At 34.6% G+C, this 26231-nt stretch overlaps 1 protein-coding gene across 4 annotated transcripts in view; it reads right to left on the reverse strand.

Annotated features, from left to right (window-relative positions):
* Positions 1-4353: 4353 nt before the first annotated feature.
* Positions 4354-26231, reverse strand: part of LOC125678413 (tryptophan 2,3-dioxygenase-like) — a 37476-nt gene continuing 15598 nt past the window's right edge. For 2 of the 4 annotated variants that reach the window (XM_048916844.2, XM_048916850.2), the window contains 13 exons: positions 18348-18400; positions 18099-18189; positions 15615-15682; positions 13231-13296; positions 12923-12984; positions 11450-11525; positions 10551-10664; positions 8932-9042; positions 8684-8740; positions 6349-6403; positions 5856-5993; positions 5629-5719; positions 4354-5222 (listed from right to left, as the gene is read on the reverse strand). In XM_048916844.2, the coding sequence (XP_048772801.1) occupies positions 5015-5222; positions 5629-5719; positions 5856-5993; positions 6349-6403; positions 8684-8740; positions 8932-9042; positions 10551-10664; positions 11450-11525; positions 12923-12984; positions 13231-13296; positions 15615-15682; positions 18099-18189; positions 18348-18400 (1190 nt within the window). In that variant the 3' untranslated portion in view covers positions 4354-5014. Of the gene's footprint in view, positions 5223-5628; positions 5720-5855; positions 5994-6348; positions 6404-8683; positions 8741-8931; positions 9043-10550; positions 10665-11449; positions 11526-12922; positions 12985-13230; positions 13297-15614; positions 15683-18098; positions 18190-18347; positions 18401-20240; positions 22906-24023; positions 25241-26231 lie in introns of those variants that run through there. The other 2 variants (XM_048916853.2, XM_048916852.2) reach the window with 2 other exon arrangements.

The following is a 26231-nucleotide window of genomic DNA, read 5'->3' on the forward strand; positions in this document are numbered from 1 at the left end:
AGACCTCTAATGTTTTAGTTTATGCTTTACTAATGAGAATTTAAATGAATTTCAATGAAAACACACACGTATTTATAAAAATGATGATGGATATGAGAAATAATACATTGGGTAAGGAAATATACCGATAGAACGTGTCTTGTTTGATTTTTATTGTCTGGTAAAGTACATGCAATCTCTTTGTCATAACTATTGTCAAATGGTAGAATAATCTTGAAAGATCTTGTCATTGTTAATTACATCCATTATATCAAAAAGGAGGGCATTCATAGCAAACATCAATAGTTGAACTGTTACATACTCAGACAAATTAAGAAGGAACAAGTAAATATGGTTAATTACTCTAAGAATAAATCGGTAGATATCAAGATTTGTTGCGGTATGTCTCCAAGTAATCATACTTTAGTGTGTAGATGCACGTTTTGGTATATCAGGAATAAATGTCGAGGTCATTTGCTCTTTACGGTATTTAAACAATGGGATCATGGATTTTTGTATGATTGGTGAAATCGATTTTTTTAGTAATAGACAAAAACTGTTCCATGATTCCTTTGTTTAAATATCGCATACTATTAGACATTTATTGCTTATATCTCTATTTTGCAATCCTGTGGGAATCCGGGTTAGAATATGTCCTCAGCACCCCTTGCTTGTCGTAGAAGGCGACTAAATGGGGCGGTCCTTCGCATGAGACCGCAAAAACCGAGGCCCCGTGTCACAGCAGGTGTGGCTCGATAAAGATCCCTCCCTGCTCAAAGGCCATAGGCGCCGAGCATAGGCCTAAATTTTGAAGCCCTTCACCGGTAGTGGTGGCGTCTTCATATGAGTGAAATATTCTCGAGAGGGACGTTAAACAATATGCAATCAATCAATCAATCTATTTTGCAATGAATAAGTTTTAATGTCAAGTTGAAAGTTCATCTCTTTTATCGAGAAATGGAATATATAGAAAGATATGTGTGATACTAAAAAGTCTGAAGGGCCAGGTGTAAACTGAGATTTGCTTGTTTCATTGCACCCTAACTTACAACCTCATGTAATACTTGTCTGAATAATAGCTTCATTACTGTATTGTGTTTCTTTCACATGTAAATAACATGCTAATTATGGTCATTAATCCCTATGGAGAAAGGTCTTAAAGTAATAACATACACATCTTATATCCATTAGCATTTTCAAAGTAAGACACATTATTGCATAAAATTGTCCCAGCTAAAATTCAATGTTTCCTCGGTGATTTTTTTTCAAAAATAAAATGGTTGAACCATTGATGTTTGTAGAGACGATGAGAGAGCGTTGTGCTAAATAGTGGTACATCGACGGAAAGTGGATTCTGCAGAAACGAGGGCACGTATATTTGTGGAGAAAGTTTGAAACAATCAAAGCATTCATCGTTGATTATGCATATACAAATAAGACAATGACGGCAAGAGATATAGCATAAGTGTTTTTTTCAAAGTGACCCAGCAATTACTGGTAACTACGTAAAATATGGGATGTCTAGGTGGACAAATCTGTTTAAGCATTCGATCCCAAGAAATAAAATCTGGAAGATGCGTCTAAGGTGTTTTCTTGGGGAAAGTATTCTCGATTTTAGCTTTATTCAGAACTATTGGGTCTAGACAGACTCGAAATTTGGCTTTCAACAACTACCATTGTGTTGACCCACTTCGTTGGCTCTTGTATTTTCTCAATTGATTTATTTGACTCCATTCGTCGTAATTCAGCTTCAACATTGTTTTTGATTGTGTAAGGTATTTTCCTAGGAACTTGCCCCACAGTACTCTCCGACTTGTCGACTTTCATTGGGTGGTTTCCCTCTGAGTTTTCCGAATCCTCCACATAGGTCTTGAAATTCCATGAGAACTCGGTCAGAATTGGAATTGCTGACTGTTTTGATCTCTGTACATAGTCAGATTAAGACCCAAACAATTCTTTAATCTAAGTACCGATAGAATATCATCGTAGACAACATGAAATTCAACACAGTAGGATTTTCCTTTGTATGTCACTGCAAGTATTGAGCCATTCCACTCTGTCTTAGATCATACCAGATCTATATTTTCAAACAATGATCCCTTCTTCCTTCATAAAGTGGTTTAATTCTACATTAGTGTTATTTGTTACATTCAATCTGTCATTTCCCCTTTTTTCAACGGCATGTCTGCAGTGATTGTGACAAACGATAAGCATATCTTAAAGTAGTATGGTCCGAATTACAACATTTTTTTCCATCTCGTGAAAACGCTATTAAATAATCGCACGTATGTAGTTATGAGGCTGTATGACATGTCATACATTATTTCACCTGTTTTAACCAAATTTATTTGATTTTAAAACGGTGTTTACAAACAACCTCGTCACTCTGCCATTTCAAGTGACAGTCACGTGACCAGTTCAAACTTTCAGATCATCGGTGGTCTTATCTGTGTAAAGCTGTGGATTTTGTTACAATAGTACCGTGCCATAAGTTTGATAGAAATAAAAATATCAAATACCTCTTAGTAATTCGTTGTTTTACGCTCCTCGTTCAGCCTTAAAACTAGACAGTTGCGTCTGAGTTAATACATCATGTTGGGATTCCCCTGACACGCGTGGGGCTATTTATAGACATCTAACACTGTATAATTTATGCGTTATCCGGAACACCTCGGGCCTTTCACCGAATATAACGTGCTTTGGGTGAAAGGCCCGAGGTTTTCTGGATGATTCATATATGTACCACACTATATTTCCTTTCTAAATTCTCACTGTTTTCTTTTACATACCGATGATTTCAAGCATGGGTCTCTACAGCCCAGTAGCTAAGTACTTCGTTACTAGCTTGAAAATACGGATGAATATTTAATTGCTTTGATAAAATATAGAAATTCATTTCCAAATTAAGGAATATCTCCCTCATGCCTAGCTCTTATCCTTGAAAGAATTTGGCTCCACTTTTTGGCACTCTGTTTTCCCCTAAAATAGCTCTTACAAGTTTGTTATTTCGGATTTCAAACACTTCGGTTGAGCATCACTGAAGATACATTATTTGTCGAAATGCGCATCTGGTGCATCAAAATTGGTACCGTATAAGTTTTACATTATGACCCCTGGGTCTGCTGGTGGACTCTTAGTCCCAGAGGGTCTCTACAGCCCAGTAGCTAGGTACTTCGTTACTAGCTTGAAAATACGGATGTATATTTAATTGCTGTGATAAAATATAGAAATTCATTTCCAAATTAAGGATTATCTCCCTCATGCATAGCTCTTATCCTTGGAAGAATTTGGCTCCACTTTTTGGCACTCTGTTTTCCCCTAAAATAGCTCTTACAAGTTTGTTATTTCGGATTTCAAAACGTTCGGTTGAGCATCGCTGAAGAGACATTATTTGTCGAAATGCGCATCTGGTGCATCAAAATTCGTACTGTATAAGTTTTACATTATGACCCCTGGGTCGAGGCCTTTGCTGGTACCGTATAAAGTTGGTACCGTATAAGTTTTGCATTACGGGAAAGTTAATAACTTTGTAAAGTAATTAATCTGCTTTAAAGTAATCATGTGCAAAAATAATACATGAACATCGACATCGGGTCATACAGCTTTAAGAATTACAAATCCGAACGTTAAAAGTTCATCTACTTGCCATGCACACGTTTCACATGCTCAATATCCCCGATGTCCAAAGAGCAATAACTCTTAACTTTACGAAATATAGTATAGAAAAAGTAGTTACACCCCTTATCATTACCATTGATACATGTAACACACTACATTTCTCTAGGGGTACTATTTTTTCCAGGCTCCTTGGGTCAAGATTTCTTTTTAAATTATATACTGCCATTTAGCTTACCGGCGCATACATTTGCTCAATATATATCTACTTCTCGTGTATATTAAAGTCAGCATTTTGCAAATTATATGGTCTTTACAACGATCTAATTTACAAGTAATACCTGGCTTTTGGTAGAATGCTGTCCGACTCGTTCCATACCAATTAACTCCGATTACCCGATACAGGTACAGGGCTCATGGCGAGTGTGAACTGTCAATAGGGAATGATTACTTCTCCTGGACACCTCATCCCACCTAAGGTATGTCCAGGGGTCCGTGTTTCCCTACTCTTAATTTTGTATTCTTTATATAAATCATGAGGCTAATCACTGTTCGTTTTCTTCGCTTTTTCATAAAATATCATATACTGTTTCATCTAACATATGGCCATAGCAACCATGCTAAACATCATAATTTCATATTCATTGGGGTTTTGCAAACACCTTGTCATGGAAAACCCAAGTATGAATAAGAAACTCTGAAACCACGTGAACCATACACAATTACACATGTCATGCGCAGTAAACCATAAAATCAAGATTTCACATTACTTAAAATTTATTTTTGGACAATGGAATAGTTTGCATATACGGTATATCTGGTCAAATCAACATTCAATATCAAATTATCCGAGTATACATTGATAAAAGATAATATTGTATCGTGGTATTTATATGATACACACATTGTACTACTCATTCACTGTAATAATAACATCGTATTCATAGAATACAGGAGACGTCATGAAACACAATTACGTATAACATTTAGAAGGTTGTTTTCGTTAATAGCATCAAAATATTCAAGTACGAATAATACTTATAACTGATCAAAAATGTTTCCATATATATATATGTAGAATTTGTTGGAAAAAAACAATAACAACATGGCTGCACGTACTCCTTTCCTTCACAATTGGTGGGAATGCAGCATTAAATAAAATGTAAAAAGTGTTTGGTCTTCAGTCATAATATAGGTCCATTGGGTTATGCAAGGGTAATTTAAAGAAAAGAAAGAAATACAAATGATATCTTTGTCAAGATGTTTTTCGATGCCAATATTTTTTTCAAAGAAGAAGTTTCTTTACAGCATTAAACTGAATGCACACAAACGAAAACCTATTTCAGTGTTAACATGTACTACACTATTAGTTATTCCCGATGACGTCATCACCGACGTAAGTCAGCCATGAGCTCAGCTGTTATATTGTGATCATGACGTTGGACGCGTCATCGTTTGACTGATCACTGCTCTCCAGACTACTCGACTGATCTTCGATTCCACTTTCCACCTCTGTAGATAGAGTACTCAACGTCCTCTTCATGGACAAACTTAGGGATGGAATATACTCTCGCGGGATCACGTAAGTAGAGAGGTTAAACAAGTCAAGGAAAACCTTGTAGCGGTCGCTGTTAATACAATAAGAAAGAAGTGTGATAACAATAAACTCCTCTGTATGGTTCTATCAAGAATGTTTTGTAAATTATCTTTTAATTTATGGCATGAAATAAAAATAAAATGGTATCTCGAGGTAATTTGACAATGTACGTACTGGTGAGTTTGAGGTAACAATATGGGATCTTTTTAATGTTACACGCACGGATTTTTTTCACATTTGATTTTGTCATAATCAACATTGAATCGAAACATCAAATTTTCTATAAAAAAAAAGATACTGAATCTGACAGTATAAATTTTAGATATTGGTGTTTTGCTATCTTACCAGATAGTGAAATTTTGATATCGATGTTTTGATAACTTACCTGGCATTGGTGACGTTTAAATGTTGGACATTATTGTGTTTTGATATCGTACCTGACAGTTGATCTGAGATAGTGATAACCAGATGATCCACCTGTTCCAACTTTACTTCCGATCATGCGCTGTACCATCATGACATGGTTATCTACATTAAATTCATTGTATATAATTACACAGAACTATAGTTACTCTGTTCACATCAATATCATTTTAAGAAATTTCAGAACATCTCCATAAATTAGAGAATATTACTACGCCTTTAAATTCACATAAAGCATTACATCTCCATTTCGTCATCAAGGAGTCAATATCCATTAGGAGAGTCAGAAGTTGAAATGGTTGATGGAATCGAGGCTCGTCTCGGTACATAGAAATCATAAGGGCGCCCTGAAAAGCCCTGTGGCTCAGTCTTCGTTCGCCTGTCCAATTTAAAAATCTTTTAAAAACATTATCTGTACAGATGATAAACCATGAGATCAAAGATCACAGTGGAGGAAAATTTGCTCAAACCATGTATTAGGGCTAAAGCCAAATTACAGGTAGAGATTTAAAATTTTTACAATGGCCAATCATGGATCATTTGTGTTTCCTGAAACAAACATCGAAAGAAAGAAGTGCATGCATGATACAGGCTGTGATAAAAGGTGAAGATAACGAACAGTGATAACTACAACTTACCCCTCTCTACATACATGCTGTACAATACAGACTGTGATAAAAGATGACGATAACGAACAGTGAATTACAGTTTATTATTAATTAATTACAACTTACCCCTCTCTACATACGTGTTGTACTTTACAGGGTCAAGAATTGTATCAAAGGAATCCTACAATGAATGAAGTAGATCATTTTCTCGTCAATACAACGAAAAAGTAAACAAGAGGTCCATGGGCCACATCACTCACCTGCGCAGTTGTAATTTCCTTCTATAAAACATCAACGTGATTTCAACTTTACCCTTGAGCTTCCGGAGATGATTTCACATATTGATTCCATGTGTTTCTAGTTAGAATTTAAATCCCTATTCTAGATTAAATCAATAATACGTGAGCATACCTGCGCATTTAAAATTATACAATGTCTACCTTATCAGTTCTATTTTTTTAAAAAAGAAGATATTTCGTACACTTTTTTATGTAAAACTTCACAAACTAAAGTGGCCCCGACCTCGCCCTTCGGGACACGGTGTGACGGAATTTGAATCTTCGCAACATGAGGATACTCGCACATTGATTTGAGAAATTCTACCCTTGCGATTACTAGGACTTAGGAAGAATTTTAAAGACTTTTCCCAAATATTCCAAAGTAAAACTCAACCTGGCCATGATCAAGAGATGAAGAAATATGAATCTACACTTCATGAGGATGCTTGCAATCTTATTTGACAATGGGTCCCTTGTTCTTCTTACAAAGATCTTAAAGATTTTTTTTCACATAATTATATACATGTACCAACGTAAAACTTTAATTTGGCTCATGACCCTTAACAAACTTTAATCTATTCTGATAAGGATACTATTACTTGCATATTTATTCAGCAAATTGTGTTCTTATGGGTGTTAAGAAGACTATCTGATAAACATTTTCCTGTTTATAAATCCTATGTTAACATCGGAATCTCCATTGCACCCCTCTGCTGGTCCATTTGGCTCCCCCTTTCTAAGAAGCATGGCCTTTATTTTGAACAAAGGAAAAGTAATTCTTTTCACTGAGGTACACTTTATGCCAAGTTTGAATAAAATTATTCCAATTGCTCTTTTTATCTACAATGTACATTACGTCTATCAGTATTATCAGTACTTTTATTATTTACATTACCGTATATTGGAGGATTTTGGCAAACTGGGTATGTTGGCTTTTTGGCGGATAAAAAATTCTCCAAAATAAAAAGCACAAAAATTTCTAAGAGTATATAGATGTATGATACACTTGTTAAATGAAGACACACCAAAAATTGATGGGCTAAAATTTCAAAAGACTTTTTTGAAAAATTATTGCCAAGTATTCCCCATGCCAAAATTACCTGATAAACAGCGTGTATTTCCTTGTTCACAGACGTATCAAATTGATCAGCATTTGGAGACACAAACCGCAAAGACAACAAAAAGTGGACAAATCAAAAGACTGCTTGAGACAAACACAAAAATGGGTGCATGGGTTGACATTTAGTTTTTGACTTACTTTGCTTGTGATACATGCAAGTACAAAATATAAAATTCCTTGAAAAATGATAATAATGAAGGGCTTGTAAATTTTCTGTGATGTTCAAAAGTTGATATACATGTACTGTATATCACCCTTCTTATATAAATCTATACAAAATGTCCCCCAGCGTTTTGGACTTAACATTAAGAAATTATGAGAATAAATTATATCCCATACGGTAAATTGTATTCATTGTTCTTCTAAAAACATAAATCTAGTATTTATTTTATGTATTTTTGGAAAACAAATATTTGTTTGTAGCAAATGTTGTTGAATATGAAAAGCTGAGAATTTAGCCTTCTTCTCAGATGAACTATAGATAAAAAATAGTTTGACTCTGTTTGGTCATGATTTTGTGAATGTAATTCAGATATACAAATTAATGACCATCAATACACGCTGTAAATCCATATATTTACATTTCCAACTGTTTTCTTTGTGGTAACCCTTTGAAGCTCGGGTGTTTTAATTTCCCAACAGCTTACAACTTACAGTTCATGCAAAATGAAAGGTCAATGGTCGGGAACTGTGTACATTAACATGAATTTCTATTTCTATTAGACAGTATTTTTTATACATCAATTTTATATCTTAATTCAATTTCCTGATATAAAGACAAGGAATCACTGAATCACTGTCCAGTTTGTTGGGTACATGGTGGTGATATAAATATAAGGAATCACTGAATCACTGTCCAGTTTGTTGGGTACATGGTGATGATTAACTATGATGGAAAACACGATAATTTATGCATTCGCCGCTATGCAAATTATCACGTTTTCCGTTGTAGTTAATTAGTTCATGAAAGGTGATGATAACGAACAGTGATCAACCTCATAACTCCTAATAGATAGTTGGGCAAACACGGACTATACCCCCAAAAAAATCCTTAAATCAATACCTTCTGCTTCTGGTATTCAGCCATTAGATTCTCCTTCGTCTTCGGGTCTGTCTCATCCTGCGGATATCAGCGTATTTAGGCTTATAAAAACGTTTTTCTACACAATGAATTAACAGGAACACATAATCATATAATTATTCAAAACTCTAGGTAGAGAAGTTTACATTCTTAAAAAATGATATAAACCCAATCTTTGATAACAGATGTGATAAAAATTCGTCCAGATGAATGTTACTAAAATCACTTACTATGTACGGTTTGTATATTGAATCGTCCAGCCATCGACTAACGGAAGCCTCAAACGCTCGCCAGAACCGGAAGTCGTGTCGCTCCAGGCCAGGTGTTCTAGTTAACCACCTCTGCAATTAAATTTACGCATATCGAAAAAGGTATATTCATAAAACAAACAAATCTATGACTATAAAAATATCATGTGTCAAAAAATCGTTTTAGGGTCCTTAAAAGGTATTTCTTTCTATACAATGAGTTGGAACGAATGTAGCAGTCAGATATGACCTAAACCACTCCGATCGAGGCAAATGCTGTTCTTCAAATATGAGAATTCTAATGCAACTAACAGTGTTGTATAATACGAGAGACAGAAAGAGAGAGAGATAGAAGAACAATTGATTATAAAATATATGAATACCAACTTTATCCCCAGTACGGGGTTGAACTCACGCCCTGCGGAACAAAACCTCGTAGTAGCGTGTGACCTGAACGCTACCGCTCGCCAATTTGAGCAAGTTAAATTTTAATTACGTCATCACACGTTACACGTATTCAATATGGTGTCAACAGAAGATTTCAGTTGCTTGATTTTCATCGTCGGAAACCCACGGTTGATTAAGCTTGGTTCCTCTCTCCATCACCCGTGGGTCCATTCATTCCTAATCGTTCGTTCTCATGAATAATTAAGGAGGCAATTTGATTGGGTGCTCATAGTACACCCTGAGCGAATTTGTCCAATCAACAAGACGCTTTCAGCCCAATTTTGGTATACATTTGTTGTGATCGCAAAGTTAAGTTAATGCTACCTTTAAAAACAGAAGAGTCCCGTTACTATAACGATTACTTTGATTGGACGATATTTTTGAATATCCATTCATGAGAACGACCGAGTAGGAATGAATGGACCCACGGTAGTGGAGAGAGGAACGAAGCGTAATCAACCATGGGTTTCCGACGATGCTTGAATTCATAGTTCACAACTTCACATGCATTCCCCGCCCCTACGTTGCTTTTGATTTACGTAGAAAGTCGACGATCGATCACACTCATTCTTCTTATGGGCCTAACGTCTTTGCGCCTTTGAAATTGCTTCTCAGCAGAACATGCGTGGATAATTTGTATCTAAGGTGACAACTATAAGAATCCTAAAACTGTTTGATTGATATTAGAAAAAGAATCCAGTGAATTGCAGATGAAAATTTGAAATTCTGTGTGTTACATATGCCAAGAGGCAAACACTAAATCGATGTGCACCCTCTCATTTCGATAAAACATTTTGTGATCATCGTTTTACAAAGTCAGAGGCGGGATTGGAAGTTGCATTGGCTTCTCAAAAACAAATCCTAAGAATAACCAACCATGACGTTTTACCCGATCTTCAAAATCCTCCCTCTAAAATCGCTAAAAAAATATTTCCCCAAACTTCAATTTCTTAAATCGTGGGAAAGGGAGTCTTTTTACTATAATTCATACTCATGATTCACTAAACAATTCTAATCATACCAAATAATCGGGGCAGCTACCCAATATATCTTTTATCTAACACATACATGTAATTGTCATTGTAAATAAGAAATGGGGGGACAGTTCCCTCCCCCTCCCCATCACCATACGTGGCTGTAGTTAAACTACTTACTTCTACTAGCACCAGAAGAGAGGGCTCTTCTACTGAATCCATCAACATCTTCACGGACTCTTCATCATTGAATACTTTCATGTAATGCTGCTGATTATATTTGATACGATTTTCCTGTCAAACAAAGAAAGAAACCTGTTGTATCATATTTATCAATAACTTGTATATTTCCTTTGAATCCCGATTGTTATGTTTAAAAAAGGTAATGAGCTTTTCTTCCATTCTGGAAACCGTAAATGCAACATAATACATTGCCAACTAAGACATGATGCAGGTAATGTGAAAGCAGATTTTAATCAGATGTGGATCATTAAAATTAAATGTATCCATTATCATTTCTTTTTTGTTTGTCCTAAGTATAGATGTTGCAGAAATACATTGTCACAAGCTATACAGAATATTACAATTCGTTATAATAAACAACCTACACCAACTGTTATCATACGGTAGTCCTAATCATGGACTTCAACACTGATTAGATATTGGAAGCAGTATAAGTTCTTAACGCTGCAACAAAACGCTTTTCCAAACCGGTATTCCATTACCCGTTTCAAATTATTTCCACTAGTATATATACATAATATTATATATTTCTTTTATTTTTTCTAATATATATTCTATCTTGTTTACAAAATATATCGAATGTCTTTGTTCTTTCTGACCTTGATGTAGGGAGAGAGCTATAATAGGCCGTGCTTGCTGCCCAATCCATTCACTTTATCATTTAAAATAAAAAATAGCTTTTTGATCTACCATTAAGTTTAATTGATGTTCTAAATCCTTTTAATTTTTTTTGCATTACATGTACAAATCTTTGAACTGATACAACCTGTGACATTGCTGATGTTTTGTGTTGTTTAGATTGCTCTCTGTTACATACATGTATGTTATATACAAACCTGTTTGACGCCAAGTTTGTTCTCCAACAGACGAAACTGAAGACTCTGGAAGCCTGATGCTGTCGATAAATGTTGCCTGTCAATAAAAACCAACCTCAGAACATCATGCATATCATTTTGTATTTTTATTAAATTTTATTTTACGTATTTCTATATTTGTGCAAAGCAGAGATATATTACTTATATATCTTAACATTTAAAAAAAAAATCCGAGATAATTAACGACATGGATGTATTACACCCTCAAGTATTTCCAAAACTTATATTTACATTGAACAATCACTTGTGTTGGAATTCCTAGTAATTATAAAAGACGTACTATATTTAGCAAGATTCATGCGAGCATTGCTGATCACAACTACAGAGCGTTTATGAGGAAATTGCCATCATTACAATTTATAAAGACATGAAATGCAAAACATTGGAAATGTAAATATTGAGATTTATAAATATACCATCATATTTACATGTTCAAAATGTGTCTTATAAAGCTTTCCAAAGTCAAAGGCCTTTTTGAAACCTGCGTAAATCAAATTGTTTTGTGCAAAAATCTAAAATCAGAGAAGTAAATTTAAAGGTATATATTGAAAATATCGGGATAGAAAGTGTGATTTAACGAAATGTTCACATCGAACTTAGTTTCGAACGTAATAATTTTTTTTAACTTATAGTACCAAATCCCTAGAATGTCTCTAATCAATTGTTACAGATAGGAGTTTATCTTTTGTATGTAACGTAAAGAACATCACAGTTAGGAAGAAGGAAAGTTGGGATTGATATTCAGATTTTCCTTCATTTAACCTCGTCACACAATGTAGTACCCTCCAGAGTTATTAAAGTGATCCTCATAAACACAGTGAAGGTTACAAAACCTGTTCAAGTACACTGGCAGATATCTAAGGAGCAAACATATTTAAAGGGGCATGGACACGGTTGAGCTGAAAATTTTATTTTTCCATTTTTATTGTTTACAATGCTTAACATAAAGTATTTTTAATGTTCAACCAAAATTTGAATATCAGTTTTTGAGTTGCAAATGAGATACAACACTCACAATTCTTTGTAATGTAAACAAGGCTTGTGTCATGTTTTTGTTTACGTTTAGATTACTTGATAGAAAATAGCAGTGATTTGTGCTAAACACTAGAATCTATTTAATTGTGTTCAGAATTAACTTGCAAATTGAAAAATCTGCTTTAAACGAACTTTTACTAGTATATTTAACCTATGTAAACAAAACCATGGCACAAGCCTTGTTTACATAACAAAGAATTGTGAGCTCTGTATCTCCCATATACCTCGACAACTGACATTCAAATTTTTGCTGACCATTACAAATATCTTAGTTAAGCATTCTAAACATTGAAAATGGAAAATAAAATTTGATAATTCTATGCTCAAATCGTGTCCATGCCCCTTTAAAACAAACATTCTGTCTATTGAACATTTTTCCTTTAAAAAAATGTCACATGCCTGAACTCGAAGAAATCCAGCGGCGTCATTGTTTCTAGTATAATGAATTGGTCCACTAGCAACTGAAACAAAAATTGACATATATCAGTAAACAGCCACGTTTTAATCAGAGAGAGAGAGAGAGAGAGAGAGAGAGAGAGAGAGAGAGAGAGAGAAACAATATGAAATTGTCACCGACGACATGTCCATTCTTCAGGACGATATAATTTTTTAACATAACGTAATACACGTATTGACTCTCCTTGAGAGCAGACGTTCTTATTGCCTCATATTACATGCATCAACAACAACAAGTTTAACGACTTTACCTTCAAAATCAAACTGATACGTTGTAATCTGTTGATAACATTCAGCATTCGACTTTCATCCATAGACTAAAACAAAACATTTATCATATTCACAAAAGTAAAAGCAAATCAAAAGATGTATGAATTCAGCAGCATGCTGCAAATGGATGTCGGCTATCAAAGCATGGGGACATTTATATTGAGGTTCTAACAGAGATCCAAAACATGGGATGATTTATATAGAAGTTCTAACACAGACCCAAAGCATGGGGAGATTTATATAGAGGTTCTAACACAGACCCAAAGCATGGGGACATTTATATAGAAGTTCTAACACAGACCTAAAGCATGGGGTGTTTTATATAGAAGTTCTAACACAGACCCAAAGCATAGGGTGATTTATATAGAGATTCTCACAGAGCCTCAAAGCACGGGATGTTTAATATCGAAGTTCTCACAGAGACCCAAAGCACGGGGTGTTTTATATAGAAGTTCGCACTGAGACTCAAAGCACGGAGTGTTTATATAAAAGTTCTCACAGAGACCCAAACCATGGGGTGTTTTAAATAGAGATTCTCACAGAGACCCAAACCACGGGGTGTTTTATATAGAAGTTGTAACAGAGACTCAAAGCACAGGGTGTTTCATATAGACGTTCTCACAGAGACCCAAAGCACGGAGTGTTTATATAGAAGCTCCCACAGAGACCCAAAGCACGGGGTGTTTTATATAGAAGTTCGCACAGAGACTCAAAGCACGGGGTGTTTTATATAGAAGTTCTCACAGAGACCCAAAGCACGGAGTGTTTATATAGAAGCTCCCACAGAGACCCAAAGCACGGGGTGTTTTATATCGAAGTTCTCACAGAGACCCAAAGCACGGGGTGTTTTATATAGAAGTTCTCACAGAGACCCAAAGCACGGGGTGTTTTAAATAGAGGTTCGAAACAGAGACCCAAAGCACGGAGTGATTTATATAGAAGTTCTCACAGAGACCCAAACCATGGGGTGTTTTATATAGAGGTTCGAAACAGAGACCCAAAGCACGGAGTGATTTATATAGAATATCTCAGATACCTAAAGTACTGAGTGTTTTATATAGAGATTCTCACAGAGACCCAAAGCATGGAATGATTTATATAGAAGTTCTAACACAGACCCAAAGCACAGAGTGTTTTATATAGAAGTTCCCACAGAGACCCAAAGCATGGAGTGATTTATATGGAAGATCTCACAGAGACCCAAAGCACGGGGTGTTTTATATAGAGGTTCTCAAAAAGACCCAAAGCACGGGGTGTTTTAAATAGAGATTCTCACAGAGACCCAAAGCATGGGGTGATTTATATAGAAGTTGTAACAGAGACCCAAAGCACGGGGTGTTTTATGTAGAGGTTCTCAAAAAGACCCAAAGCACGGGGTGTTTTAAATAGAGATTCTCACAGAGACCCAAAGCATGGACTGAATTATATAGAAGATCTCACAGAGACCCAAAGCACAGGTTGTTTAATATAGAGTTTCTCACAGACACCCAAAGCACGGAGTGTTTATATAAAAGTTCTCACAGAGACCTAAAGTACGGGGTGTTTTATATAGAGGTTCTCACAGAGACCCAAAGCACGGAGTGTTTAATATAGAGTTTCTCACAGACACCCAAAGCACGGAGTGTTTATATAAAAGTTCTCACAGAGACCTAAAGTACGGGGTGTTTTATATAGAGGTTCTCACAGAAACCCAAAGCACGGAGTGTTTATAAAAAAGTTCTCACAGAGACCCAAAGCATGGAGTGTTTATATAAAAGTTCTCACAGAGACCCAAAGCACGGGGTGTTTTATATAGAAGTTCTCACAGACACTACCCATCAATCACCTCTTACAGATAAATACTTAGCTTACCTGACTACGTTACTGAACATACTAAGTTGTATCTTGCAGACGTACTGATATGTCTGCAACTTGTAAGACGTGTATCACTATATCTGTTACTTTTGACAATATGTCTGTTACGTGTAATAATATAAATGTTACGTGTATTATCATGTTTGTTACGTGTAATAATATGTATGTCACGTGTAATAATATGAATGTTAAGTGTAATAATATGTCTGTTACGTGTAATACTATAAATATTACGTGTAATAGTATAAATGTTATGTGTAATTTTTATAGTATAAATGTTATGTGTAATAGTATAAATGTTATGTGTAATAGTATAAATGTTATGTGTAATATTATGTCTGTTACGTGTAATACAAGTGTCTGTTACATGTAATACAAGTGCCTGTTACGTGTAATATTTAAATATTACGTGTATTATCATGTTTGTTACGTGTAATATTATAAATGTAACGTGTAATATTATGTAACTTGTAAAACTCCCCATAATCTGTCTGTTACAAAGAGAACTTACTGGTGAAGCGAATGTTTCCCGAACAGAGTCAATCTCAAATAGGATCTGTTTGAACCACAGCTCATACGCTGAAACAAAACGTAAATTACTAGTATCAAAATTCCATTGAACCACAGCTCGTACGCTGAAACAAAATGTAAATTAATAGTATCAAAATTCTAATTCCTTGTGATAAGTCACTAGTCTGAATGGTTTTTAACGATGTAAAGGTCAGCATGTTACTAACAGTCGCTGCAGAACATCAGTAGGCTGTGTTGGGGGTTAGAGGGGTGCAAATCAGCACTGTGTTGGGGGATAAGAGGGGTGTGCTTAGTACATCTCTAACAGAAATGATGACACTGGGCACTACTTCAGGATTCAATGTGTACTTTCACTTTGGAACGCTAATTTGTAGTAATTTTGCCATTTGAACTGTATTGATTTATTTATCTGTTTTGAATTTTGGAGATATTTTGATATGTACTTATGGCTTGGAACTTCCCATTATAAAATATACTGACGTTTGCATTTTTGAAATGAACAAAAAAATCATCTACTTTAGAATCGATTTGTGGCCCGATATATTTCATTGTGAAATGAAACCCTATGTAAGGCAAAGTCCAAATTCTATTTCTGATTATAATTGTGTACTTCCCCATGTTTCAAATTGTAATATCTCAACCATAAAAAGGGTATGGAGGGGCCTACAATGGGGGAAACCTAGTGACGGATCCAGCATCGGGTGTTCGCTCCCTCAAATACGTGATCCATTTCTTACAGAAAAGGTCCAAAACCGTGCACTGAATGAAATACGGCTTATTTTGTCAGATATCGGTAGCTTCAGGGGTTTTGTCCATTAAGCTTCCACATTGGCTTCGCCCTGTACCCACTGGGGTTTTCAAAACAATCCCCAAACCCCAAGCCATTTAACCCTCCCCCCTCCCGGTTCTAAAATTTCTGGATCCGCCACTATATCCTACACTTTCCAGGGACGGCACTACCTAGCACCATATGACACAATGTACTAGTGTTACTAAATATTTACTATGAAAAAATCCGTAGATCCCCCGAAACTAGTGTTTCATCAATGTCAGCTTGAATATGTTACTGTTCACAAACACCTTGGTCTTACCTTTTCTAATGATTTAAGCTGGTCTGTATATATTGAAAACATTGTTAATAAAGCGTATAAAAAACTTGGTTTGCTAAAAAAGTTAAAATTTACTGTAGGAAGAAACACCTTATCAACAATGTATGCAACTCTTATTAGACCTCTATTAGAATATGCCTCTGTAGTCTGGGATGGATGTGCAGATTTTGATTCTCACCAGTTAGAAAAAATTCAGTTATTGGCTGCCAGGATAGTAACTGGTCTTCCAATTTTCGCCTCAATAGATTCACTTCATTTTGAAACTGGGCGGGAACCCCTTTCTGATAGAAGACAATTAGCTAAATTAACAAATATGTTTAAAATCCATAACAATTTAGTTCCCCAATATCTGAAAGAAATTTGCCCAAATACTCGCAGAAATTTATCATCATATGATACCCGTAATTCTAGCGACCACACACTGCCTAGATGCAGACTTGAATTAAATAAAAAGTCATTTATTCCTGACACAGTTAGGAAATGGAACTTGCTGAGTACAGAAATAAAGGAGATAACTTCAATTGATAAATTCAAAAAACACATTACAATAACACCCTCAAAACCACCTTTATACTATTCATATGGCCAGCGATATGCTAATATTATTCATACCAAATTAAGACATTCTTGCATTTTAAATAATGATCTTTATCATAAAAACGTCATTGCCTCTCCAAATTGTATATGTGGTCATATTGAAGATGCCCATCATTTCTTTTTTGCATGCAAAAGATACACTCAAGCAAGAAATTGTTTTTTCAATGAACTGCTTCAGCTAAATGATATTGCTATTGTCTATACCCACCTTTTATTATGGGGAAATGAATATTTTTTAAATGATGTAAATTTTTATATTTTCAGAGCAGTTCAGAAGTTTATTAAGAACTCTAACAGATTTTAATGGGACCTATATATCACAATTTTAAAATATGTTTTGCATTTTATGCCTGATTATGTACTTACATGAACCTAAACATTCATTGTATATTATCATAATTGTACATTATAACTAATATTATATTTTCTGTGGTACGACAATCTTTATTTGTACATGTATAGCATAATATATTTTGTATACGGGAGAGGCTGTCTAAGTTGCTAGAACTTGTAACCAATCCTTTTGTATATCCATACAATAAAATATGTTCAAATCAAATATTTAAACAAGGTACATGAACATTTATATTGGCGCATATACTTTATTTTCACAGGAATTTGACGGTAAAAAAAATCCACGTGTGTTACAAATGTACTTGGGTATGTACGTGGTTTTCAAAGTATGCTTGTACACGAGCACAAATCCCGAAAACCTGGGCTTCATTTGAGTAATGTCCTCTACAGTGATTAGTACCTACCTTGATGTGTTATGATGAACAGGTGCTCGTCATGAACAGGTTTCCCCGCCTCCTCGCTCTGCAAGACTTGACATTTCAGCAGATTCTGCAGCTGCAATTAAACAACAGTAATTACAACTTAAATTTCCATTAGCCGTCGTTCAGTTTAAGCGTATGTGATACTACATGTAACTAAGGTTGCAAATGTAGCCTTCGCATTATTAATCAATTGTTAAAGAAATGAATTAGAGTGCTTATAAAACGTCCTACCATCAAATATTCTTGGTAATTCTTTGGAGGTGATTTCTTGTCCTCGTCCATTGCTACAGAAAAATGAATAGATATGAATCTGAGTGAATTTAGCGATGAAGCCAACGGTAATCCCGGGGATTATCAGCTGGTCATTATCCTGACCAGTGTGTGACGTCACCCGTAGATCGCGTACCTGTGTGTTCTTCGTTCTATAATAAGTCAAAGTCTTAGTATCTGTCCTAATAATTCTTTTTATTATGATTACCTTTTAAATAATTACATGGTTGAATTAAAATGTTACATCAAAGATTAAAGTACTGTTTATGAAAATATGAATAGGAAGTTGAAATATTTCGATTTTAGTCATTAAATGTAAGATTTAATACTTGTTTTCTAAATTGTGTGATTTTACACCTTGTGTTTCTAAAGCTTCGCTTGGTTTGTACATGTATACCACGCATCTGAGCACGGAAATTTTAATTCAAATTGAAAGGACTGATTTATGTTTTATAAAAATGTTTATGTTAAAAGACTAAACCTGAAATCCTGATATATATATATCTCTCCCTCCTTCCACCCCTCCGAAAATGAATATTTTCTTTACTAATTTAAGATATAAAAAAGACAGTTATTGAATGTGATACGTTTATTACAAGTTCGCAACGCCACACTTGATTTATTTAACAAACTAGCATATTGAAAACCAAAAATATATTCCGTACACGAGGACGTGGGTGAGTAGGAAAAACCAAAGACACAAGTGATATTATTTGTAACAGTGCGACATTTAACTCTGGACACGACAAAAGTCCGGAGTTTCGCCAACCCTTTTATTAAGGATACAAATAAACCCTTTACAAAAAAAGATGGGATTTTATGTCCACAAGACATGCACCAACATTTACACTTGTAACTATTGTAGTTTTTAAGATATTTCACCTGAAATCAAAAAATCCCATGGGATTTTGGAGGGATTTTTAATCCCACTTGGGGGATTTTCACTCCTACCAAAAATCCCATGGGAGAAAAAATATAATTTCGCCCATAGGATTTTAACTCCCATATTTAAATTCAAAATGGGATACAATGTCCCATAGGAGGAAATGTCCCATAATGAACATGAAATGGCAGTGAATATCCTATTTGAGCATGAATGGGAATAAATATCCCAAATAAAACACAGGATGGGGACTTTTATCCCATGAATATAGTAATAAAGCAGAAAATTGTATCTTAAAGAGTGTTGTTTGTCATGATTCTTAAGAATTTACTTGCAAGCTAAGGAATGACATTAACTTTATATCTAGTAATTACATTCCTAAATTATGTAGCCCTATACATGTGTTAATGGATAAATGTCTAAACAACATGAGAAATTAAATTATATTAGAGCTCTGCATTACTAAACTCTTTCCCATGCAATTTCAATTGTATACATATAACCCTATCACAAAAATATTAGAATAAAATTGAACGGTATTAAATTATGCAGTTAGAACACTAACTTATTTACATGCAGCTGTTCACATTCTCTATTTACAACCCTTTACAGGTCGTCAGGTGTGAATATTCACAGGAACCGGTATTTTTGTCTGTAATAATAATAGTAGGCCCTATGGTACCATCCCCAATGAAAAAAATAACCCAAAAGGAATGGCACCATTTCTTACTCAAAACTTCGATTCAAAATAATTCGAAAATTCTGCTTTTATCGTCCCCACCCCAATTGTCATTCTGATTCAGTAATCCCAGTGCTTTTATTAGGGGTGTGTGGTATATACCCCTACTCTTATCATTATGTACAGGCTAAATTACCGGTTCCTCTGATATGTTGTGGAATTTTGGAATAGCCTGGCTTACAGTTACAATTTGTTTACAATATATTAAAATTAGTGTTAATTAAGTGCTTACGGGGAAATCTGCTACTGCTAGATGATGCTAAGTTGTTTCGTGAACCGAATCAGACATCTCCAACAAGATTCTCGAAGATTTAACAACACAAGAATCATTTTACAAAATGCATGCTTCGGTCCATCATTCTCCCTCTGACAATCACATTCATTCTGAAGTCAAAGTACTTTCTCCTATACCTGAAGCGTCAAAAAGACTTTGACAGGTAAATACGAATAAACGGTTAACAGACATCTCGACCCTAAGAAAGTTCAGTCCTGGATGTTCTAGTCCAAAAAGAAGTATGATCCAATCTTATGCATTCATTTATTACATTTCCGGTTGAGCAACACCCAAATCCTCTAGAGACATTGTTTACAGTTATATGACATTACCTAAATGTGTGACACAATATTAATCCACCCCTGCTCAAAGGGGCATAAGCACCGAGCATAGACCTAAATGTTGCAGCCCTTCACTGGCAATGGTGACGTCTCCATACAAGTGAAAAATTCTCAAACAGGACGTTTACGTTTTTTTTTTTTTTGTTTTTTTTTTTATTTTGTTTTCATTTTTTTAAATGTTAAACATGAAAAGTATAACTGAATCTGTGTTCACAGCCAAAATTTTAACCTTCTGGATGCAGGAATAAAAACAATATTTTAGCCTTCATTCTGTGTTATGTAAACAAAGACTGGAGTCTTTTTATGTTTACATTTAAGGTGGCTCACTACACCGGGAAATAGTTTCTCAAATCAGTACAAATAGATTTAATATTTTAAAAAAGATCTGATGATATACAATAAGTGTGTATGCCAAAAACAGCAAAAACTGCAAATTTGGATAAAAACATGATTTTCAAAAATATTATTTCAACACATGAACAAAAGACTGGTGGATTTGAGCTCAAGATCTGTAGTTCACCAGCCCAATGCTCTCTCTCTCTCTCTCTCTCTCTCTCTCTCTCTCTTGCCCAATGCTTTATTAATTAACCACTTAGCTATGGTGTTATAGACGAATAAATCGATCAATACAAATACTTTCCCAAAACATTTAAATCGCCATCTTGTAACATAGTGTCATAAAGCTTTAGTGTAGTGAGTACCTTAACAAACCAGTGAAATGTTTAATTTTGTAATTGAATTTTCAAAGCATCTTTACTTTTGCACATGCAATTTTACAAAGATTATTCAATAAAGGGTAAAAAAAAAAAAAAACACTTAAAATACTTGTTTTTGATCCACTGTAGATTTTAGGAAAATATTAGATTCCTGGGTCAGAGAAATCTAGACATCATTAAATGATAATGAAGTATTGTATAAAAAAAAATAAAAAAAAAATAAAAATTCAAGACTCTGCAATATGTTTGCAACTAGGAGAAATGGTCACAAGCTATTTTACACCCGCATCCCTCTTGGATCGAACCACTATAACTTTTAGGATAACAATAAATCCTCTCCCAACAATGTGCACATCTGCAAATGGCAATGATGCATTGTACAAAGTTTCAAGTTTATCAGATAATCCATACAGGAGGAGAAGCATTTTAATGCACAATTTAAGACTTTGTGACAGACAGACTTACAGATATGGACAGAAAATACAAAAACCATATAATTATATGAAATGATTTTGCATGTAAAAAGTACATGAAGTGTACAATTATGATTTAAATGTAATTATCATTTTTATTAGGAATTTAGATGTCTCCTCTTTTTGCAAACAATTACACATCTATATATGAAGATGACATATATAGTGAGCATATAAAACACTCCTACCAAAAATGTAAACAAATATGTGCAATGCAAGTTTGAAAAATATGTATGTCTTAAAAAGTGATTGACTAGATATCAGGAAGCAAGCAAGCTCACTCCATGTTACTGTGCTACAACTAACTGAAATTCACTACATTATCCAAAATCCACCCAAAAAGAACCAAAACCTACCAACACTAAATACCAATATATATCCATGTGAGGTCAAGGTTTCAGGAGTGAAACAATGTGTTTTTTAAACTTTAAAATCATTATGTTTTACTTTTGTAGGATATTCATAATGTTGAAATTGATTTAAAGCAATCAATTTTCAATTGGAGATACAAGGTACATGTATGCACATAAATGTACCACCCTGAATCTCATATCATACCTTATTATAGCTGGCAAAATTATGAAATGAAATTTAATGTCACCACAGAATTTATAATTTCCGTTTCTTTCTCTCAATTCACATGGAGACCTCCTTTTTTAGAGTCTTATTTTCTTTTACTTGAATGTTCTAAATTGAAATCTAAGGAATAATAATCTTGGAAGAAAAATCTACATGAAAATATTTTCTACTTTGAGAAACAAAATGACAAACATAACTGTTTTAAATGTAAGTAAGAAATAGAAAAATAATTCAATTTAATGCACTTACATATGTAATTGAAAGAAAATTCCTTTGAGTACATGATTTTAGAATGAAAATAAGATTGATTAATATTCAATAAAGTATTTCAATTTCTTCAAAACTTCGATCTTCAGATGATTTTCCATCCATTGACACCCCAAATGTATGATCACACACATTTAGCAGGAACATATGTTCCTCAAATCTCCTTCACATAACACTTGACTACTTTTGAAATGCAATTTAAGTCTTTTTAGAAATTAACAAAGATGAGTGTTCAGATTCATACCCTAGTTGTTGATGATTGCTAAAACTGATCACTACTCAAAACTCTGAAACAAATCTTTATGGATTTTTTTGTATTTCACACACACACGCACACGTACATGCATACACACATCAAAAATATCAACAAGACACTGACCTTAACTAAATACCTGAGTTATTTAGTTAAAAGTATTACTAACCTCAATATGAATGAAATCTATATAATACAGTAACTTTTCTTGCTCTAGGCATGCATTTATATGCTAAATTCTAATATTCAGTAGAAGTATAATACATGTATAAGGTGTAATTCATTCCCCCAAAAGCGTCTATACTGATGAAACATTTTACAATTATAAACTTGATATACACTTTTAACACTATTTGGATCTGACCTTGAATCAGAACCCTGGAGTTGCAAGTGTCACAATTTTTGTACATCTTTCTGTTTTTCTTGACAATGCATCCATCATTTATAATATTCTAGTGTCAACAAAATTAAAGAAGGATTCTTTTAAATCATAAAGACATGTAATTACTATGACCATTTTTGGTTCCATCTATTTTAAAGCTAGTATCAAAACCTTTAGATTCTAACATGTATATATAAACTGTGTTTTTAATTATCAAATACCAAAAAAACCCACCCAAAAAACCAACCAACTTTTAGCCATTAGTGTCTTATTTTGATAATTTAATTTACAGATACATGTATAATGTGCAAACGGTCGCATCAATCGAACGAAACGCTTGTTTGAATAAGCCAACAACTGAATGAAACGGAATAAATTCCAAAGATAAAAACGTGAAGAAATGAATTTATCCACCACTGCGTTTATGTCTACAAAGAATATGGTATTCGAATGTATTCACCTGTAATCACAGAGCGTTCAGATAAATCGGTGTCAAAAGATTTAGGATATCTATGAAGTGATGTTAAAAAATTTCGGCTACTGCATGAAATACCAGTTTTGAGTGACGAGGTGGAAAAAAGAAAAGAAAAGACATTTCTTTTCAAAACAAAATTCCACAATACCCAGTGCTATGAAGGAAACTTAGGGATATGTCACTTCTAAACTCAAAGCAGTAAATTCAACAGATTATGTCCGGTCAGGGGAAGATATGAAGAAAAAGTGGACATACCTAAGCAGCAAAAGTAGGGGAAAGTTTGCTGTGGGATATTCTAAACGGTTACAAACATCCCATGTCGCGGTATACAAAGCTTATCAATGATGTCAACACCCTCTATAAACATTATGTAATCAACTAGTTTATATTTGTCCCTGAAACCACGTTCTCTCCGGATAATCTACACATTCCTTAGCAAAGCAGAGACCCGCCACCATGTTCGGTATAGTTTAAGCCAAGTATATCTGGATGTCGTAAGATTTCTAATAATCTTAGATTGTCTTTTAAAACAGCTGAGACGATTTTATAAAAAAAAACTTTAATCTTAAGACAGATCTTAGTCTTTAGACAGTTTTGTGAAACTGGCCCCAGTTTTATACTATCCTAATTTATCATTAGGTTTATTTATCATCAACTGTTCTTATCTTAATGTCTAAACAAAGTTCAAAGCGTTTGTATGAAACATTTTTTATGAATTCTTCCTGTGTACATGAGAGTCTTCTGTATAGAGAGGTTCATCGAGATGGAATATTGGGAGTTTTAAATCTCATATAAAAATCTACATACTGACAAAAAAAAAAAATATACATACTGACAAAAATTCACATACTGACAAAAAATTCCACATAGTGATAGAAAATCTACATACTGACGAAAATCCACATACTGACAAAACGTTCACATACTGACAAAACGTTCACATACTTACAAAACGTTCACATACTTACAAAACGTTCATATCTTACAAAACGTTCACATACTTACAAAAAATCCACATAGTGATAGAAAATCCACATACTGACAAAAATCCTCATACAGACAAAACATGCGCATACTGACAAAAAGTCTACATACTGACAAAAAATCTACATACTGACAAAAAATCCACATAGTGATATAAAATCCATACTGACAAAAAATCTGCATAGTAACAAAACGTTCACATACTTACAAAAAATGCACATACTTACAAAAAATGCACATACTGACAAAAAAATACACAGCGACGAAAGATCCACCTACTGACAAAAAATGCACATACTGACAGAAATCCGCATCCTGGCAAAAGATTCACTTACTGACAAAAAAATGCACATACCGAGACGATAGCAGCGAAGGCGGATAGGATAAAGAGGGGAGAAGTACATGTAAGAGGTGAATGAAGGAGAAAAGTGACGTGAGAGTGGAGGAGTTAAAAGAGAAGGGAAAAGTGGACCCCCCCCCCCCCCTTTCTTACCCCACTACCAATGGCCTTACACTTACCAATAAGTCTTATACTCTCTACTCTAACAGCAAAGATTTTGTGGGGGAAACTGATTACTTATTCTGAAAAATCACTGTACCATGCCCGTAGAGGTAATTAAACTCAATAACATAGGTTTCCTTGTTAAAATCAATAATTATATTATAACATAGGTTTCCTTGTTAAAATCAATAATTATATTATAACATAGGTTTCCTGTTAAAATCAATAATCATACTAATGGATAGACTCCTCTTTATCGTGTATTACAGGTATTGTAATCGATCAATTCAACACCGCTATTTCAAAGTAGATGGAAAGTACCTAATTTAGTGCAGACACCATAGTATGAAAAAGATAATCCTTCATTTTAAACTATAGACCAGTGTCATTATCGAGCTGCTTCAGGAAAAATAGGGGCGTCTCCTTTCATTTCAACTGGCGACATTCCACTCTCTGTAAAAACAACTGAATGCATATCGGCATCAAATCAAGGGAGCTGAAAAGGGTCAATCCAGCAACCGACCCACCTTCTCATTTGACAATAAAAAGGAGACAGTGAAATGGGGAGGGGTGTCTCTAATGATCTAAAATTAACAGAAATAGAAAATACGTAATTGCATTTGAAATTCAAATAGACGATTTCAATGTACATCAGGTTCCGTGTTAGTCACGGGTCTACACAACTTCATTTCCCAAAAACCCCGGAGCAGTGAGGGTTCGTTAACATACCAACGCCTACCGCGACCCCAGTTTTTAAGGTCAAATATGTACCCGAAAGACCGGTGATTCTCCTAGCGCAAATACTATATCTACGTATGTTTACGTCTTAGGTTCGAGATGCGGCTATGACACGAGCAAGGCTCGAACTTACGATCTCCCGGTCACGAAGTAAACGCCCTGCCACTGCCCGCGACCGGTGTGTCATGGGATCTTTGCTTTGTACTACACGAGTGCAGTTTTATCTTCCATGATTAAAA

Source organism: Ostrea edulis, chromosome 2 (genome assembly GCF_947568905.1).
Source record: "Ostrea edulis chromosome 2, xbOstEdul1.1, whole genome shotgun sequence".
Taxonomy (NCBI): Eukaryota; Metazoa; Mollusca; class Bivalvia; order Ostreida; family Ostreidae; genus Ostrea; species Ostrea edulis.